The sequence below is a fragment of the Netta rufina genome, assembly GCF_964035555.1.
Source record: "Netta rufina genome assembly, chromosome: 15".
In the NCBI taxonomy this organism is placed as follows: Eukaryota; Metazoa; Chordata; class Aves; order Anseriformes; family Anatidae; genus Netta; species Netta rufina.
In genome coordinates, this window is record NC_140138.1 from 694,770 (window position 1) to 715,930 (window position 21,161).

A 21,161-nucleotide genomic window follows, 5' to 3' on the forward strand; every position below is an offset into this window, starting at 1 on the left:
ACAACTCATTAGTTTGTTTTGCTTCCTTGTGAAATACAATGGAAACAGCATGTCATAATCATACATCCATAATAAATTATCAAGGCAACACTTGAGAATGTAAATGTTGCGTATTCCATGTATTTTTTTCTTGACCAAGCATCTTGTACTGTCTCTTGAACAAGAGATGAAATTTCACATTAGGGTAACAGCTATACATGAAGTCCTGTGTAAATCAATACAAACACAAGGGGAAGTGAACAGTAGAGAAAACAAACTTTTTTTGGGGGGGAAGATTTACAACAAAATGCTCTAGTTTTGGAAAGTGTGGGGCCTTTATGTCTAAGCAATATCATAGAATGGTTTGAGTTGGAAGGGACCTTAAAGGTTGTTTAATACTAACCCCCCTGCCGTGGGCAGGGACACCTTCCCCAGCCCAGGCTGCCCAAATCCCATCCAGCCTGGCCTTGGGCACTGCCAGGGATGGGGTACCCCTGGCTCCTCTGGGCAGCCTGGGCCAGGGCCTCAGCACCCTCATTTTAAAGAACTTTTTCTTTATATCTCACCTAAACCTACCCTCTTTAAGTTTAAATCCCCTTGTCCTATCTCTACAACCCCTGACACAGAGTCCCTCCCCAGCTTTCCTGCAGCCCCCTTTAGGCACTGGCAGGCCGCTTTGAGGTCTTCCTGGAGCTTTCTGTTCTCCAGGCTGAACAAGCCCAACTCCCTCAGTGTGCCTTCACTTTGATCATTTTTGTGGCACTCTTCTGAACGCATTCTACTCATCATTTACCACAGCAATGGCTTGCTTAAAGTGTTGTGAGGCATCATTCACTTCAATAGCCCTATAGAATGAGTGGTGTTAATTTAGGCCCTTGTTGAGTCTTTTTTTTTTTTTTTTTTTTTTTTTAGTGAATGTACAGAACTTGGAAATAGCTTTAGTTATACATGGGTATTGTGGCAGATTCGAGTACACAACAAAGAAACAAAATGTTTTAAACTTTTCAGTGGTTCACGTGCACAGAAATGCCTAATTTGGGCCTGTCAGATGCGAGACTGTTCATTTCAAACTGTGTTTGTCTCTGAAGCAGGGATAATTAAAGGCAGAATAAACAATGCCCCAAGTAATAGTTGGTAATATCCTGGAGAAGGCTACTGAGGTGCAGTAGCTGGAAGGGCTCAGTTTGCACTCCTGTTATTTCTGTGTTCAGTTAGGAGTAGCTCTTCCTATTTGCATATCTAAAAATAGGTATTGTCAGACTCAAAAAATGCACTGCATGTTATTAACTTCTGATGATGTTGCCAGTATAAAGAGGAAAAGAAGAGGAAGAATATTTTTAACAAAAGTAATCTTTCAGATTTAATGATCTTTGACTGAAAATTTTTGTCTTCTAGATTATGGTGTGGTTTTCACCCTAAATAGTTGGAATTATATAGCTTAAGGGGAGACACTAATCGGCAAAGTCTCAGTCTGTTTCCCTTTCCTGTCTGTGGCGTGTACAATTCATAATTATTTACACTAAGAGGCTTTAACCAGACTTGTTTTGAATAAGGTACAACATGAAGTGGCACTTCATATAAGCCTTAACCCTAGGATTTGTATTCTCTAAAAGCAAAACACAGTATAATAGTTTCTAAGATTATGTCTATGACTGGATATGTTTTTTTTTTAATTTATTTATTTTTTTTAATGGGCAGCTTTTAGGACTTAACATTTTAAATGTTGAAATTCATGCTATCTACTGAACTAAAAGTCTGGATCAGTTTAGATCCATTTGTCTCATTTCAAACGTTTAAAATTGTTTCAACTGGTTGAACTAAGTTTTGGGCCACTCCTGCCCTTCCCCACAGTTTTTGTGTGGTTCTTGGTCTAGTATTTAATGTGTATTGTGTTGGTCATACTTAGAGTATGTTTGGACATATTCAAACAACGTTTGTAGATTTTATTAAATGTAACAAACATAAATTGTCTCTGAAAGTGTAACCTGTTTTTCCAAATTTGACAATATTGGGTTTATTTGGTCCTTAAATCATTATGATAACAACATGTCTCTGAATCAGGAAAACAACATTTTCTGATGTTTAGAGAGAAGATAAGGACTCTTTCCGATTGTATTACTTTTTTTTTTTTTTTTAAATAAGTCAGCTGAAATGTAGCTTCAGTTCCTTGCATTTCAGCAAGACTGATTTACATGTACAATAAGCCTTCATGTTTTAAAAATAAAATCTGTAAGGGTCAACTAAATGTATACAGCTTTTCTTTTTTAAATCCCTGCAAACATCATCTCTATCTCAGCATAGTGCAGTTGTGTAGGATTGGTTTAACACATTTACAAAGGCTATATAATCATTGCATATTGCAGTTTATGGTATGAACTCTTTATACCTTACTATGTTTTCTGGAATCTATTATCTAATAATAGCATTACAAAGAAAAAGATCTAATACTTAATAGCTGTTATGAGACCTAAGTGATAGGAGGAGTGGACATATGTATGAGATAGTCCCTTTATCAGATGTGACTAAAAAGCAGCAAAAGCCATTATAAATAGGGATTGGAAACAATTGTTCCAAATTATGTTAATAGCATTTGATCCTTAATGATAGTTGTCTTAGAGGTTACTATCAGGTTACTGAATGTATATAGCAAAAATATTTCTAAAGTTGAAATGCTTGGCAACTTTTGAAAGTTAGTTTTACACTTTACAAGGTATGCTTACATACAAATGTTCTCTTTTTTCAGTACTTCAGCTGAGGCTACAACAAAGGCGGACACGAGAACAGCTGGTGGACCAGGGCATCATGCCACGTAAGACTTGCTTTATTTCTAGTAATTTTGTTACTATACTGTATTAATTATGAAGTCGGTATATAAAATAACGGAGATTAGCACTTCCCTGAGAATCACTAAAAAATAGCTTTATCATTTGAAAGGACCAGTGAGATCTTTTTGGTAATCTAAATGAGCATTCAGTTAAAGCAGCCATTGTGATGAAAATGCAAGGATTTGCAGAAATCTCATTTTATTTTCTCTTTTCAAATTGTGACTAATCTTACTGAAATAAATTGGATTTTATGAATGAGTAGACATCAATATCAAAGCCAGCAGTCTTTTAAGAGTAGGATGGCAAGGGTTCCAAAACAAAAACAAAGGAGACACAGAAGTTAAGACTTATATGCCAACAAACGTCTTCTGTGTTAAATCTTGCATGGCAGTAGCTGTGATGCTACAGGACATGAGGCAGTGACTTTGTCTGGGTATCGTACTCTGGATCATATGACTTAATACAGAAGATGCTGTGCATCGGCCTTTTTTTTTTGCCTTCACCTTTCCTGCTGTCACTGAGCATGAATACATCTCCAGGAATACATGAAGAGGCTATTTGTTTGTGGGTTTGTTCGTTTGTTTGTTTGATTGTTTTAGAAGATCATTTTAGAACCTTTTTCCCAGTTGCCAAAAGTTCCTGGTCTATTTTCCACATGTAGCAAACCATTTTTATCTCTCAGTTCCACCATTTGAATTTAACTGCAGTTTATAGTACTTTGACAAGCAAATAATGTTTGTAAATCTGGATATTTGTTACATTTAGATGTCTGAACTCACAGCACTTGTATTTTGAAAGTAATTGGCATGGTGCATGTAATTGCACTTTATTGTCGGAATCTATATTCTCCCTTATTGCTTTCAATCTGTAGAGATGGTGGTCATTTCAGCAGCACTACAATACCTAAAATCAATTTAGGAATCATAAGAGAATATGATTCTCTTATCATATATTCTCCTGAATAAAGAAATCCGGTAGCCTAGAAGTCAACTGCATTTAACCCTTCCCTTAGATATCTTTTGGTGTTTCTCTATGTGGGGTCCCGGTGACTATGCTTATTGTTTTGTACAATGTCTTCTAACTTGTTTTGAAGAGCAGCCTGGCCTCAGAATGAGAGGTGCGCAGAGAACAGTGAGAATCTATCAGTGGACAGTGGGAGATTGGACTGGGCTCCAGATAACAGATCTAAGTGTAGAAAACATACAGCTGCACAAAGTGATTTTTCTTGTTAAAAATATAATTATAAATAGCTCAGTGTGAATTGGTGAATTCTAGCTTTAAAGTACAGTATCTTAAAGCTAATCTCATGTTGAGTGTTTCTGAGTACTCATAAGGCTTCAGATTGCTTTGCTAAAGCATCTTCACCTTCTCAGGTCTGTAGTGTTTATTATCTTCAGGAACTGAATGATAAGTTTCATTCAAAAAGTGGGGGCCCTCCTATCGGTCTTGCTCCAGCTTCATCTGAAGAATTACCAGGCTTTGTTCTCCAGTTAAAAGTTCAAGTCATTGCTTTTTCAGTTTTTTTCCTAAATAACAGCCTCTGTTGTTGATGAAGATTCCAACAGTGACACTCCATGACATAACTCCATGACAATTAATGAAGATTCCATCAGAGTATATGCCCTTTTGGGACTTAGATCTGTGGTGAGACTTGAATCCCATGATATGGGTACTACTGGCCTCCTGCTCACTTTTGTCGTTGATGGTAGCTCTTCTAGTTGTTTTTAATTCTGCTCCAAGAGAAGGAGAAATGTATATATTTATGAATCATTCCCCAATAATGTCCTCCACCTATCCTAAGATGATGTTGGTATTACACTGTAACCAGGAAATAAGCCTGCTATCTTTTTTCTCTAAGCCTCATGTTTTTAGGGCAGACTCCATACTTTACACTCAGTGTCAGGATGGCTTTCTAAATCTTTGACTGGCCCAGATTCTTTTTGAACTGTTAGTATCCGCCACTAAGAAATGCAGGATCTGGGCTTTTTGCATGCAGCAGCAGTAAAAGCAAATAGTGAGCTGTAGGCAGACCATACACAAAGAGAACAGTCTGCCAGAGCTGAGGAGCTTTCAGTTGCTATGGCAGGGCTGCTGCTGTTTGTGGCCACCTGCACTCCCAGCCACACCAGCACAGAACACACAGAATATGCTGAGGGTTGGTGCAGTGTGCCACTGACCAGTACAAATCACTGATTGCAGAAAGGACACTGAAATCTTCCTCCTAGTTGGAGAGGTTTATCGATTATTTACCACTTGCTATAACATGCTTACCCACTTGGAAAAGATTATTTGCTGTAACTGACAGTCCGCACCTTGCAAAGGTTCTCCTTTCCCCCATAGTTCCTCCATATACAGCCTTATGGGTGAAAGCAATTAAATAGCACTATCTGCACTCCAACTTCTTTGCTAAGCATTAAGAAGAGTGAGAGTTTGCCCTCTGTGGATAATGTTCTCATCTCCCGTAGTAAAGCACAGATACTCTTACAATTGGACTGTACAAATGGGCTGTATATCATAAAAATCAGCACTTACTCTTCTTGCTTCGTTTCTGAGGTAGATGTCTGCTGCAAAGAAGCAATGGATTTAAATCATAGCAAGGAGGAGTCAAACTGCACAACACAGCCATAACTTCCTTGGAAATGTCTCTGCAAGTTTTAAAAGACAATACAGGTGGCTGTTGGTCAGCAGTGTCTGCCAAAGTGGGTTGTGTGTCTGGGACAGAGAGAGCTAGGTGATTCCTCGAGGTCCTTTCCAGCTGTACTGTTCCGGCAATTTACCTGCCTTCTTATTTCAGAAGTATACATATTATTTGTAGTACAAAGGCTTTCTGCTGCTGTTGCATGGTTTTCATAGTAGAGGAACAGGCTTTCTGAATGCAACCTGTCTTCTTGAATATTGCTTTGAAATGCTATGTGAAATAAGATCATTCTGTTTTCAAATCTGAACATTTAAGGCAAACACAAAATTCTTTAAAAAAAAATAAAAATCAGTACAAATAGTTGGACAATTCATCTCCCCCTAGCAACAGCAAGGATGAGGTATAGGTGGATAGTAATACAGTGGAATAAGTGAAACAGTGTTGGCACTCTAAACCCCACTTCATAAAATTTCTGCTGTGGAACTGTTTTGGTTAACAGACCACAGTACAGAGTGAAGAAGTTAACTGTTATGTGGTGATTTCTGTTAAAATCATATATTCCGTGTGTTCTGTATAGGAGTGATACTCCTCTCTGTTAAATGTAATTGAATATAACTGTCATGAGTTGAACGTATGCCTGGTCAGATGCAAACACAGATCTGAGATGGTGTTAAACAGCTGTACAGTCCTACTGACTACAGTATTTCCTTTGGAAATCACTTCCTGATAACTTAACCTTTGCTTTCTCTTCACAGCTTTGAAAAGTCCAGCTGCATTCCATGAGCAGATAAAGAGCCTGGAGCGAGCCAGGGTAAATCACTTTCTGTAAACTTTCTATTAATATCTGAAAATGAACAGTCAGTTTACAGGATACTAATTCTCAGATTGCTTGAAAAAAATAAATCCTACCATTACAGTAATAATATGTGCTTGTATCTCAGAAGAATCTGTTAACATACTGCTGTCAAATCTCAGGGGAAGTTTCTTAATCCTGCATGGATTAAGCAGGTGTGCAGCATAAACTATGATCAAATTGTAACACATATCTACCTGTAGTCTAAGGAAAGGATCCTTGGGTTAAATTATGCTTGTGTTGTATTTCTGTAGCAAATGTCTATTTCATAGCATTGTGATTTATTGGGGGGGAGAAGGGGATAGGGGATCAAATCCAGAAATGTTCCCAACTTTGGAAAGATAGAAATTCATTAACACTGCTTGACTGAGAAACAAAAACATGGCAAAGCAAAATCCTCTCTAATATCCCTGTTCTAACAGTGATGTCCACCTGACTACAAGTGTAAATATTCATCATTGGACATCAGTGAATTATAAATGTACCAACTTCTTTGTGCTTTTTCTCATAAATACTAGTAACATTTTTTCATTTCTTTGAAGACTGAAAATTTTTTGAAGCACAAAATTCGCAGCAGACCAGACCGGTCTGAGCTGGTCAGAATGCACATCCTTGAAGGTATGTATCCAGATGTATGGCCCTGTTCAGCTGCTGTTAGAAGGAACTTCTGCTAGACACTCTGCTTTCTAACTGAATTAAGCTTTGATGTGAATTATTTCTAAATATTTATATGCTCTGTTTCTCTGCTTTTACAGTGTCTGTTGTAAACTGTATTCTCTATCAGTATAATAGATATAACTGCGGCAGTGAAAGTATTCTCAACTGTATATTTGTTGGCAAGCGCAAATTGTTCTTATTCTATAATGGTAATTATACCATTGTGTATGTACATACATTGCTTCAAGTTCTACTCATTACCCTAAAATAACCTGGCAGTTTTGTACATTAAAAAAAAAAAAAAAAAAAAAAGCTACCGCCCAGTCTTTAATAAACTTGACTTTTTGCTTGCCTTGTTATTTTCCTTGCTGCTCAGGTCATTAGAAACAATAGTCTCTTTTACGAATGGGGCTGGATTACTGTTTCACCATAATCTCACCAAATACAGGCATTACCAAATAAACACAAGCCAAATCAGTTTAATATCAATTAGTTTTCAAAACATGCATTTGGATGCTAAACCCAGAGAGGAATCTCCGTATGGACAGATTATCTCCATACTTTCATGAAATACAATTTTGAAGATTCTCTAATTGAAAAATCAGTTATCAGTTAAATCTTTACTATAGCTCACACTGGTAAACATTAGAGCAGCAAATGCTATCTTCAGATTATAATTAGCATTTACTATTTTATATTCCCTGCTTTACACTTGGACATGTTTACCAAAAGTATTGCCACTTCTAAATAAGAGATTATATTTATTTAAAAAAAAAAAGGGTATGATAATGGGGTGAAAAACATCTATTCATAATATATATCTATAATCTTACTATTAGTTTGAGAATTTTAAAAATAATTCTTGAATGCTTTTAATACAAGTACAATGGTTGTAGCAAAGATAGAAAAATATAGGTATAGGTAGAAGGGTTATTGCAAAGATTAGACAATGCTGGTTGTCTTGAAACTGGAGAAGGAATGGAACAGAGTATTTAAATCAACAAATCTTTTAGAGACCTTTGCAGAGCCTTCACTACAAGCCACTCAGATGAAACTGAAGAGAGCTCGCTTGGCAGATGATCTGAATGAGAAGATCGCTCAGAGGCCTGGCCCTATGGAGCTGGTAGAAAAAAATATTCTGCCTGTAGATTCCAGTGTTAAAGAAGCAATTATAGGCAAGTAGAAGAGACACAGCTTACATTAACTCTTGAGAGTAAAGTTCACTAGAAGAAAACATACTTAAAAGTTTACTAGTTCTTGTTTTTCTGTCATGAATGATGACTGTCATCATTTAATTGAATATAGTATTTTTTTATTCAAAACTATTTTTATTCAAAACTAAGTTAGAAATAAATAGAGTATAATACTCTAAAAATACTTCTTAATAAAAATTCTAACAATGAGGGAATGAACATGGCCATTAATCTGTCATAGCTGTCTGTGTGCACTGCAAATATGTTTAACATACCTTTATGTCTCTTACTAAAAGGAACTTCTGCTATGCATTCGGTTTTATTGATTCTTTTAATATGATTTATATGGCTGTAAATACTATTAAAAATACAATTAATACTTAAAAACATTATGCTCAGACTGTCCTGAAAACTGATCAGTTTCCAGCAACTAGCTAATTTTGCCACCAATGTCTAAATTTAATCTGTATAAGTAAAAAAATAAATATTGTTTTGCTTGTTTCTTTGTAAATATTCTAGCAGTTGGACAAGAGAATTATCCTCAAGGTTTGGATGATTATTCATTTGATGAAGACAGCAGTGATGCTTTATCACCGGATCAGCCAGCCAGCCAAGAATCCCAGGGTTCTGCTGCTTCCCCTGGTGAGCCAAAAACAAGTGACTCACCATCACCAGTAACACAAAATGCCACTACTTCAACACAGGTACAGTTTTAAAGTACTGAAGCAAAATCTCCACGGTATATTTTATTGGTGTTGAACTATAGAAATGGGGCATAGTTTCATATGAAATGAATACCTTTGTTGTTGCAAAGGAGTGTCTGGGACTCCGTTTTTCTATTATATGTTTATAAACTAGTGTCCGGGTTTGGTTGTTGGCAGTGATGAAATTCCCATTCCATAGATTCACTGAAATTCAGTATAGCTATTAGGACATCTGTGGCTTTCCCAGAAATTGCTTAAAAGGTTATATCCATGGTTTACTCCAGCTGTTACTGATTACTTAATGTCTGTCTTCATTCTGGACAAGGTCTTGAACTTACTTTAGAAGCATACTTAGCTGAAACAACAGTTGATGTCAGTTCCATTATCTCCAGGACAGTCCATAAAAATAAAACTTCCCATATAACTTACATGTTCTCTCCTATAGATGATCTATACTTATTAAGGAATTTACTATTTAATGAATGAAAGTAACCTTCATGTTGATTTTTCAAAGAGGTTTTTAGTATTTTCTTAAGTAATTTACAAGCAAAGGAAAGTAACTGTGCCATGGCATATGAAATATTGTCTTTATAGTAGAGCATTTAAGTGTAAAAAGTTTTTAAAAACAGTATGTTCATGGAATCGTAAGTTTGATTTAATGTGTTAAAGTTAAATTTACTGTCCACTGAACAGTGAGAGAGATCTTGAGTTGAACAACACTTGACTGAGATGAGTTCCAAAAAAGAGTTTTGAAAGAGAACTATTCTAACCAAACTTAGTTTTGTGATCTGAATTGGACATTAATATTGCCTACTCTACCTTAAACACATTATAAAAATACTGATGTAAAATAGTAAGCCAAAGCAGTAGTGAAACGAACATCGTGCTACAAATGAATTTCTTTAATGTTCTGTTAACTACTGAAAGCACATGGTTATGCGCATAGTCAGTTACCTGCAGGCTTTCTTGAATATCTTGCAAGGCACTTGCCATGCATATCTTTGTCTTCACCTTGAAGATCAGTAAGATTATTCATTATTCAAGAAAATCACTAAGATTATTCATTAATAAAGAGATGGATGTATCTATTTACAGGGTACTGTTTAGCTTAAGAAGATGAAGCTTGTGCTGTTTTCTGTCGTGCCTCAGCTAATAATTTTAAATTCACTAACTTAACCCCAGTTTGAAAGAGGTGAAGTCTTTGCTTTTAACTAGATTTCTGCAACTTTCATAAAACTTTTTGTCTGTATAAAGAGATGCAAATTAAGATTTCAGAGAAGGGAAAGGCAGCAGAGCTGTTCCATGTTGTCTGATAGCATCTAGCACTTGCCTCTTGTGGGTGACATGGAACAACTAAGCCAAAGTAAACTTCCAGTTGACTTGTGACTGAATCTGAATGTTTTCTAATGAATTCACATCACAACACCGTCCCTCCTCCTATGTTTCACCTGTCTTTTTTGAATTTTTAGTTCCCCTCTTTTCCATCTTACTAACACATTAAGCATTCAATTCATTGTCTTGCCATCTGTGTGTGTTATTCTTACGGTAATTATTACGTATAGTAAATATGCATTGAGTAGTAACCGACATTAAGAGTTAAGATCTATGGATGTGTATACTCATCCTGTCCTTTATGAAGTGCTTGAAGATATTTTTAGACTACTATTTTTTTTTTGCCAGTTCTACTTTTCTTAGGATTGTTAGGTTAGATAATGATAGAGATTCCTCCAGAAGTGTGGATTTTCTAATTGCACTCTTCTGTAAGGCACTCTTAAGACTTCTCTGAGCTAGATTCACATGTGAAGATTCAGCAGCATTCGTCTCCAATCATTTATTTGCTCGTTATTTGAAACTGACAGCTAAACAACTGACAAATTGTTTATATTTTGAGTTCTACTTGCCTAGAGCAACCACAAGTTTGTGTATATGGGCTGAAATTAATAGTAACAAAAAATTTTGCCTTGTATCAATGCTTAATTGGTTACTGAATCAAATACACATCTGCTGAGCAACTGCGTATGCTAGAAAAAACTCATTGATCCTGAACTACTATTTCTCACAGTAAGCCCATCTTCCTGTTATGCATAAAAAAAAGAGCAGCTATAATATCACAGAATTATTATTTATATTTTAAATTTATGTCTTTTAGTATATTTACACTTTGGTAATTTCCTTGATGGAAAAACTTAGGTGATGAAAACCTAAGTGATTTCTAAATGAAGTGAAGTGATGAAGTGATTTATAATCACTTGGTGATTTATAAATCAGATCAGTTTAATAATATTGCATTCAGCTTTGTGTACTTGATACCAATATGCCCCACAGTATATATACAAGTACAGAAATTTTAGTAATGTTGTAAATTTTGTTTAATTAGCAAAAATGTTTTCCTTTAAATACAGTAGTATTTTTTTAATAGAAAGGGTGAATAGGATGGAAATTCAAAAGCTTTAGCACTTAAGTTTGCTTCATTTTATGCACATCTATACCCAGTAAAAACAAGTTGGTTTAGCTTGTGTAGCACAAGTATTAAATTTTATTTTTGAAAAATTTAAGAATGTATCATAATTTGACCAATAGGTGAGTGGTACATCTTCTTAGGTTACTGCTGGTCAACTGTAATCTGTACTGGATTCTTTTCAGGGGGACTTCCTAAGAGGGTTCCTTCATCCCTTTCTTAATTTCACAAAGGAGAAAAGAAGCATAATTTTGCACTTCGTGTTATTTTCATGCTTGTCCTTTTAATAAGCATGCTTTTGGAAAATGTGTTTATGTATTTAAACTGCCAGAGGATTTGTAGCAAAGTCACAGCTCTGTATAGGGAACTATGCTGCAATTTTTAAAATAAGACAAAAAACAAAAGATAAGTTAGAACTAAATATTGAGTTCTTACTGTACAAAGTAACGTTAAATTAAACAGTATCTATGAGATAGATACTGTCTGTCCTCCAAGGACGTTATCATGCAGTTGTTTTAATGGCCATGGACAACTCAGTACTCTCTCCTTGGTTTTCTTACTACTGCAGTAATTCAAAAAGTATTGCAAAATTCATATTCAAAAACAATGCTGGACACAAAGTATGGCACATCTGTTCTATTTCTTTGTTCCCTAACATACAAATTAAGACATGAATTGAGTTTCATGTCAAGAGAATGTAATTTGTGTTAAATAGACTGAAAACAAACCATATGAAATTAGATTCCTAAATAAAGAGTTGGGTTCCTAATGGAGAGTTAAATAAAAATACTCAAAGCAATAGATGCCAAAAGCTTTTCAAGTAGGAAGCACAAGATAGATATGCGATTACAGCAACGAAGTAACGGAGCACTTGAAACTGATTGGAAAAGCACTTCAGATAGAATTACAATCCTCTGCTTATGGATTTGATAACGCATTAGAGCCATTTCTGTGTACAGATCTAAAACGCAAAGCTGTTCCTCTGCAGAATAAAGCAGATGCTTACTTTATTGTTCCTTTTCAAATAAAGAATAAGAGCACAGCGTGTCTCTACTGGAGATGTGTCTGTGAAATGGATCCTTCATTCTTTTAATTTCCTCTAACAAATTTTACATTTTATCGCAACAGAAAGTACAAGGAATGTTTTGGAAATAGTGGAGCACAGACAGTGTTCTTTTCAAAGCTTCCTCCTCCACACATTTCCAAGCCTCAGAGAACATAACATAACTTTGAGAACCTTCAGCTCTCATTCACTGATGACCTGAAACTTGATTTCACCTGATGTATTTGCATCTGATAAGGAGTAGGTGCTTAATCGCACCACTCTAAACAGATTAGATTCTTGTGTTCACAATTCTGAAGACTTTAAACAGTTATCTTCAAAACAGTTTTAAAACCGCTGAAAATTTTGCTTAATGATAAAGAATGTAGTAACTATTTTTGTAATAGATTCACTGCTAAAGGACAGCAATATATTGACCTGCAAACTGCAGTTAGAAGAACATGTCTAGAAATAATATAATCTGTAATTGGAAATAGAAGATCTGTTCATAAGAAGTAATCTTTACTTTACTTTGTGATGTTAATTAAACTAAGATTTAAATTATGATGTAATTAAACTTTTAAAAATAAGTAAATGATACGGGTAGTTCATTGTTTCATCTGGCACTTGCAGTAAAATGGGGAAGACTGTAAAAAGCTTTGTGTTTCATGTAGTCAATAATTCTTTGTAGTTTAAGAGAACAATGTAGGGAAAAAGTAATTTACTCTATGACAATGAGATTGTTTAACACCATGAGTTTCAAGCAATAGAATTTAAGAGATTGTTTTTAGAAAGACATCAACTTTTTCATTTTAAAGGTTTTTATTGTGTTTTTATTGTATTATCATTACGCAGTTGTTCTCGTAGGCTATTCTCCTGTTTAGGGTAATCTCGTATGTGACTTTTTGATTCAAAGACCAACTAGGTGTTTTTTTTAAACATTACTGCTATAATTTCAATAGGCCTTTAAAAATTGATGGCAACAGGAATACTGTGTGTTAGAATACAGCATCCACACACCTTTTTTAAATGGTAAGTCCCGCTAAAGTCCCCTGCGAATTCTTACGCAAGTCCAGCAAATAACAGATACTATGTAGATAAGGGATGCTTTCCAGAGCAAACACTTTGAAAGTTGGTTATAAAAATAGAGGCATTTGTATCTTTAGCCTGACACCAGAAACTGACATGGTAGCAAGACAGGCATGTATACAATGTTTCAGTGACTAGGCGTGGCATACTGAATCTTGCAATTCAGTAAAGCCATACCAGAAGTTACTCCTCTGGATGGCTCGGCTACATTTTGGCTTTTTCACCCAGTGGTAAGAGACAGAGCTGGTTTCTTGCAAATACACTGTACTGCATATGCAGCTGTCTGTGCTTCAGTCACATAAGTTTTGAAATCACAGACATCACACAGACACTGCTGTTAAGAAAGTGGGAAAAATATTACCAGAAATAAAGTTCTGTCTTATGGACAAAATGAAAATTGCCAGGAGTTTAGCTGATTGAGACTTTAGAAAATATTTAGCTAAAAAAATATGGAAAGAAGAATCAAAAGCACTATGTAGTTTAGATAGGTTAAGACAAGATAGATATAGCTGACTGTTTGCAGCTGGCAGTTGGAGTTTCTTAACCAAAGGAAACTAATTATGTCATCTGTCTGGATAAACACAGTATAATATTAAACACTAGCAGAAGTGTTTAGAACAGAAAAATGGAAGTGTAGAATAGAAGTGTTAATAATATTAAACACCGGAGAAGATGGAGATTAGAAGAAATAAGACAGAAAGAGAAACTACTGGGTTGAAAGGAGGTTGATGATAGTCCGCATGAGTTGATTTTGGGACAGGCTGATTTCATATTACATAGCAAAAGTTAGAAGGCTTGTTCAGCAGAGAGTTGGACTGTTATTATGCAGAAGGAACCGTTTGATTTGTTTTTTAGGGGTAATAGAAATGGAATAATTTTATAAAAAGAAATGTGTATCACATTTCCTTTCCTTGAAAAAGAAATGTGGAAACCTGGGGACTCTGACTTAAAGAAAACTGAGGAGGAAATTAGGGGACAGCGGAGTGACTGTGAGCTACAGTGTTCTTCTGTAAAAATGCAAGTGCATTGGAAGAGAGGATCCCTGTAGAAGTTTTAATCCCACTGTACCAGGATCCAGTGAGACTTAATGTGGAACATTCTATGTGTTTCCAGTTATTAATGTCCAAGAGAGACTCGGGAAAACTGTAACAAACAGGACAGGATGAACAGAGAATGGAAAATCTCTTTTATGAGAAAAGAATAAAACTAAGTTTAGCTAGAAAAACAAGGTCTGAGATCTGCTTATGTTTAGATTCTATATTCCACCTAATGGATATTCACTACCCAGGGAAATAGGTTTTAAATTAGAAAAATATTTCAGCACAGAATGAAAGAACATAACAAAGGGAAGCTCACTGAAACTTTATTATTATGTAAGAAAACATTTGGGAATTTTCGGGCAGGAGCAGTGGTGCCAGGAGAATAATAATTTAAAAAATCCTAAGCCTATATGGAATTCAGTGAGTTTACAGAAGCAATTATACGCTTAATACTTGTAACAGCAAGGGAACAAACTCAGTAAAGTCCAGACTACTGGGTTATACCTGCATAATAGCATAATAGTGTTGGAAGTCAAATACAAAAGAAATGCACCTCCTACCACAGTCAGAACTGTAGTTGCTGTGAAACTACTATAGAAAGTAATCCCTTCAAATTACATGTCTGCTCAGCTGCTGTGCAATTGTTCTGAACCAAGAAGTTCATTTTCTTGTGTTTATGTTTGACTTTCATGAAGGATTTTCCTGAGAATAATAGCTTGGGAGAGAAGATTCTCTTTGCTTGCACACAATTCTGACTTTACAGATTGAAAACTTTGAAGGCCTCAACTGTGCAAGTAATAAAGTAGTGTTTTTCTAAATACTGTGTTTTCTTTTAACTTCAGTAGGCACCTTCACTATAAGTGCAGTGTGTAGTGTACCCAGAGTCAAATTTTAATGTTGTATTATAAATGCTGCTTCAAGCAGAGTAGTAACAAATGGTGGTAGCTCTGGTCACAATTAGTAACAATGCATTCCATCCTTCATTCTGTTATCTGTAACTTTTCTCTCTCCTTTTATATTAGTAAAATTACATGATTAATAGAATTTCCTACACAGTTCTGTATAAAACGATAGGATCTTTTTACATCCTTAAATTCTGTAATTCTCTGGTTGTAGAAGCCTTCATATACAAGTGTTTGGTAACACTACTAAGGAAAGAAATTTACATCTTTTCCTGTAATTCTGACAAAGTTAAAGACATGATTTCTTCTTTTATCATTACATTGCTAGGAACAAAGGTACTTCAGTTATAGTTGTCAGTTCTCAAAGAATTTTGCAATTACGAAGTTAAGAAGGAGCATCAATTTGTTGATTTAATTCTGGGGCTAGCCACCAGAGACAAATAGGTAGGAGTAGTTTTGGCAAAATGTTCCTGACTTAAATGGATGAGGTTACTTCTGAAGGTCCTTCTAGCTCTTTTTTTTTTATGAATGTGTATGAGAGACAGGGTAGTAATCTTTTTACTGAAATAAAATTTTCTCATGATGTTTCTTTTCTGTTTATATGTTTTTCATGTATGTTACGAGAAGAAAAAGCAAAGCAAACAACAACGTATAGGTTATGAAAAAGCCTTTTTGGAGGGCTTTTTTGATATGTTTTATAAATCCTTTTGGGTTTTCATGCTTTTTACTTTTAAAAAAATAATACTAATTAAGAAAAATATTTGTTGTAAAATATTATGATATACTACATAAATTGGTATTAAAATCAATTACTATTTTGCTTTGGTGAGATGAGAAGTAAATCCTGTATTAGTAAAAGCAGATTTTGGATACCTTTTGATGAAGCAGTTAAACTGCAAATAAGAATTAAGGGTAAGAAAACAGTTTCTTACTTGCTATATTTGAAGTATGCCAAAATGTGCATTTATAGCACACTTCTGTACATATACATGAAAGAATCCTATTTTTGCCATTCCTTCTAAATTTATTTTTCAAATTTGACATGATAGTAAATTGTCTTAACCTTTTCACATTTTTTTGATTATTCAGATGGTGGATGTTTTTAATGTTTCTCTTTTTCCTTATATTTTTTTAATACTAGTATCCACCTTTAACCTCTCCAGTTCCTGAATTCCTCAAAACTCCCTCTACAATTGAACAACAGGTTACACGGTCTACTGCTACAACCACTGTGACCACAAATACTGTATCTGCAACAAAGCCTGGGCCAACGTTAGTAAAGGTACATATCTAAAATAATGGCATCTGAAGTTTTTTCTTTATCTGTTTTGTTTTCCAATGCTATATTTATTGAAAAAAAGTGAATAATGTTATAGTGCCTATAACCACCAACAACTGCTGTCAGTGTTCAGGAGAGCATACTGTGCTGTTGACTGAAAGATTTGGTATGCTAAGATCAGCTATTAACCACGTGTAAGGACTGGCTCATTATTTCAGGAGGTCCTTACAGTACAGTTGACCAAAATTTTAAAGCAGAATTATGTGCTACATAACTACTGAAGTTTTTGAAAACGCATAGAGAAATACAAAGAATAGATTTTTGCAATGTTTATTTTCTATTGGAGAAATTCATATTCTAATCTAGTTTTATACAGGGAATAATTTAACAGGAACAGTGGCAACTACATTGATAATCTATGTGTAGCCAAACTAGGGAACAGCATTGTTCCTTTTCCACAACTATTTTCATAGTTCATTTACTGTATGAGCATAAAGCCCAATTAAGTTATTGTATCCTTGTATCAGAAGATCAGAAAAGCACAGTTAATTCTTTCTTTTGAACTGACTTAGCCAGCAGCATGGAAAACTTTTTCAAATACAATTAGAAAATGGTTTGTGTTGAAAAATGTTTATATTTCAATTCAGCAACTTTGCCAAAGGTCTTCAGCTCTGAAGTGATTATATATATGTATATGTAGACTTCTACCTAACTATATGGAACTAATTCTCAGTTAAATTTATGATGATTTGTAATATGCAATTTGTAGTATAAATTTGGAGTTACCTAGTGGAATCTTTGGATTTATCTAAGCCTGTACCAGCTTACCTAATTGCAGGACCTTAATGACAAATTTAGGTATTCCCAAAACAGGCTACCTGTGTAATAAGTGTGCATGGATCAACGCAGGATTTCTGCTTTGTTACCTTCTGTATGACTAGGTAACTGCATTTAACTTTTCACTCAATATAATTTCAAAGAGCTTTAAAGGAAGAAGGTTTTACCATATGTGCAGGTATTGCTGATAAAAGGGTGCTGAAAGTTCCATTAAAGTAACACTGTAATATTTAGGACTGTCTGTCTGTGCTTTTAATCTAGGCCTGTAGGTACTGACCTGCAATCCTGTTTACAGATGGAGTTTAAGGTAGTAGCGTTTACATGTATGAAGTGCTAAGCGGCTTTGGACTTAGCTCTTTAAGAAGAATGTCTCTTTATAATGACAGGTCATAATTAGCAGAATCCCTTAGCTTCATTTGTGCCATCTATTAACAGAATGTTCACGTATTATGATAACTATATTTAGAACACATATATATCCAATTATTGTAATATTTCATATTAGAACAACTGTAATTTCTGATGGCCCCCTTCTTGTGCACACAGTATAAAACAGCTTGAGTACATTAACTTTTCAAGGATGGTGAGAAATACTTTTGAGTAGGGTTGCACATGTATTTGGCAACTCCCTTTGCAACAAACACATTGCTGTATACTTTGTATTTTGAATAACTGCTTGCTGCTGTGATAGTTGTTTCAATCTTTTCCATCCATAAATAGCAAAGCCACCCAAAGAACCCAAACGATAAGCATCGGAGCAAGAAATGTAAGGAACCTAAGCCAAGGGTGAAAAAATTGAAGTATCATCAATATATTCCACCTGATCAGAAAGGTGAGAAGAACGAGCCACAGATGGACTCCAACTATGCTCGTTTGCTACAACAGCAGCAACTGTTTTTGCAGCTGCAGATCCTGAGCCAACAACAACAACACTACAACTACCAGGCAATTCTACCTGCACCACTGAAGTATGTGAAGCTCTGTTTGTATTTTCTAAGTGTCCTTTAACTAAGATATATACATAGCAGTTGCAGACTTTTTGTCTTAAAAGTAAATGTGTTTTGCAAATGTTAATAGACAGTTGGAATCCAAGAAAACTTACATGGCATCAGTGTGGTTATTATTTAACCTCATTTAACAAAGAGATGAGGTAGTTCTCTTCTTAAAATACTCTCGAAGTCTGATAAGCCTATAACTGGTCCTAGTTATTTTTAGTTTGAGTGGAAACCAAATCTCCTATCTGTCAGATGCATGTTTTCCAACCAGAGGCTTATATGAAAGAAGCTCAAAGGCATTTATGTGAAAGCCAGAAAACTTTGTCACCATTTTCATTCAAATTTGATAGAGTTTGCAGAGCAGAAGAGAAACATATAGACAGTGGCTTTTACAAATACACGTACTATTTTGGTGTTTTTATTGTCTTTTTATATCAGTTGCATAGGCCATTTTTGCTGTTTTCAAGTAAAAAGAGTCTTTAAATTAGGTGAAATTGCCTATTCTCTATAGCCTCATCGCTAATGCTTATATGAACTCTGTCAGTGTTAATCTTCAGCATTTTCAACACTGAGAAGTGTACTCTCTGATTTATAGCTAGAAGCAGTCAGAAAAATAATTCTTAGCAGAAAGAGAAGCTGACTGTCTGCAGAATTTCATTCTTGCCATCTAAGACCAGCATTTTTTTTCCTAGAAGTGCTTCTAGTGTAACATGCTACAGTTAGTCACAAACTTAAATTCAAGTGGCTCTCAACTTTTTTAAAGTGAGTTCTTGCCGAGTTATTTTTCCTCAGCAAGTGAGACTAGAAAAGTAAAAGACACCATCTGTGGTTATATTTATAATTACAATGTATCCTAACATTTGGACTTGAGATGTTTCTGCCTGCTTACCCACGCTTCTTATGTTCCATTTACTGACATTTCAGAAATGTTTCCTCGTACATCACTTGAAAGAAATAAAGAGCTGATTTATGGTATCCAATGTAAATGGTGGCATTTTTAATTTTTTTACAATTATTTTTGAGATCCTTGTACGAGATTCTTTTTATATGAGTACAGCTGACTCAAAACACATAATCTTCAGAGGAAACTGCCTTCACATTGATCCTTATTCTGTCTCCATGGACACTGGATCTGTATGTAGGGTTGATACATACAGTTCAACCTTTTTTTTTTTTTTTAAACTGACATCAAGCAAAAAAAGTAACTGGTTGCCCTAGTTGATGATGAATTTGTATAAACTGATCTTGCAGTCCATGGTATCCTTCAGGGATACTGTGACGAAGTAAAAACTATGAAGCTTAAATTTGTATGTTTAACTACAAATAAAATATCAACATAATACATGTATTCTCTATATGTTTTCTTTTCTCTGTGCTGTTCTATTAAAAATATTTTATGTTAGTCATGTTCAATGTGTATTTATGAATAATATTTAATATGTAATAAATATGTATGAAATATGTATTAAGTTGATAGATGCTAGATTCAGAACCACAGCTTCTTGATTGAAAACAATATATAAATATATATATATATATGTAATATATATTTACCACTAACATTATTGTCCCCATTTTTCTTATCACTTGAAGGCCACTGAATGACAAACAGAATAACAATGGGAATACACCACTGAATACTTTGAACAACAATACACAAACATCAGCTGCCAACTCACCAAGACAAAACAGTAATATTCCTAGCAGGAAACCAGGACCTCTACCTTCAAGTTTGGATGACTTAAAGGTAAAAAAAAAAAAAATAAATAATAATAATAATTTAAATTTGTCTATTCTTAAACATCAGTAGAGGTCATTTCATGGAAATTTTTACTGTCAAGAATAAGCCTGGATGTTATTTAACAAGGAAAAGTGTATTTTTAACTGTTTAGAATAGAGCTGTCAAGTTTTCATACACGCTTCTTCTGGACTTAAAATATTTGTTTTGATTTAGCCTCCTCACAAGCGCATGCTCTGACAATGACATCTCTTTCCCAAAGAATTAGAAGAGGACAAAGAATTTCAGACATTGTATAAGTATGTAATTTGATGGTAGCTTTGTTAAACTGTGTGTTTTAAACTGTTCATGTCAAATTTCCCTCTGGTGGATTTTAACACTGGGACAATAATTTTGGTATATCAGTGAAGAATTTTAGTTAAGCAATAAAATTGAAAAGATGTCCTAATACATATTCAGAGGGATTACTGATATAAAGTCTACATGGAAATAACACTGCTAAGAGAGAAGAGAAAATAGAGATTTTCTCATCAGAGTTCAGCATATCATCTGAAAATGAATACTAAATTTCAGAAGAGTTATAAATAACTGTAGACTCTTTTTAAATTCTAGTATGAATGTACAGCATACAATTCGTCCTTCTGAAGAACTTTTAACAGGGATTAATACTGTGAGGGACCTACTGAAAATGAATCTGAAGAAAATTGGTGGTGGGAGGGGGGGGGGGTTAGATTCAGGTATTTTCAATAGCATGTACTTATATGAGCCAGACTTGAGGAGCAGGGACATCTAGTGGGCAGTTAATTTCTCTCTTCCTTTAACAAGGAATTGGGTTCTTGAGATGTGGGTATTTTTTAAAAACTTGAAGGAATAAAAGATGAGGTTTCTGAAGAAGAGATTCTCAGGACAGTAATGCATTTTTATAAGATAAA

The 21,161-nt window shown here is 34.8% G+C and overlaps 1 protein-coding gene across 8 annotated transcripts in view; it reads left to right on the top strand.

The window, feature by feature from the left end:
• Nucleotides 1-21,161, top strand: part of MRTFB (myocardin related transcription factor B) — an 88,486-nt gene that overhangs the window by 50,916 nt on the left and 16,409 nt on the right. For 7 of the 8 annotated variants that reach the window (XM_084296248.1, XM_084296247.1, XM_084296253.1 and 4 more), the window contains 8 exons: nucleotides 2,723-2,788; nucleotides 6,198-6,253; nucleotides 6,838-6,913; nucleotides 7,966-8,127; nucleotides 8,665-8,849; nucleotides 16,522-16,662; nucleotides 18,217-18,464; nucleotides 20,085-20,238. In XM_084296248.1, coding sequence (XP_084152374.1) covers nucleotides 2,723-2,788; nucleotides 6,198-6,253; nucleotides 6,838-6,913; nucleotides 7,966-8,127; nucleotides 8,665-8,849; nucleotides 16,522-16,662; nucleotides 18,217-18,464; nucleotides 20,085-20,238 — 1,088 coding nt within the window. The remainder of the gene's footprint in view (nucleotides 1-2,722; nucleotides 2,789-6,197; nucleotides 6,254-6,837; nucleotides 6,914-7,965; nucleotides 8,128-8,664; nucleotides 8,850-16,521; nucleotides 16,663-18,216; nucleotides 18,465-20,084; nucleotides 20,239-21,161) is intronic. The other variant, XM_084296254.1, reaches the window with a different exon arrangement.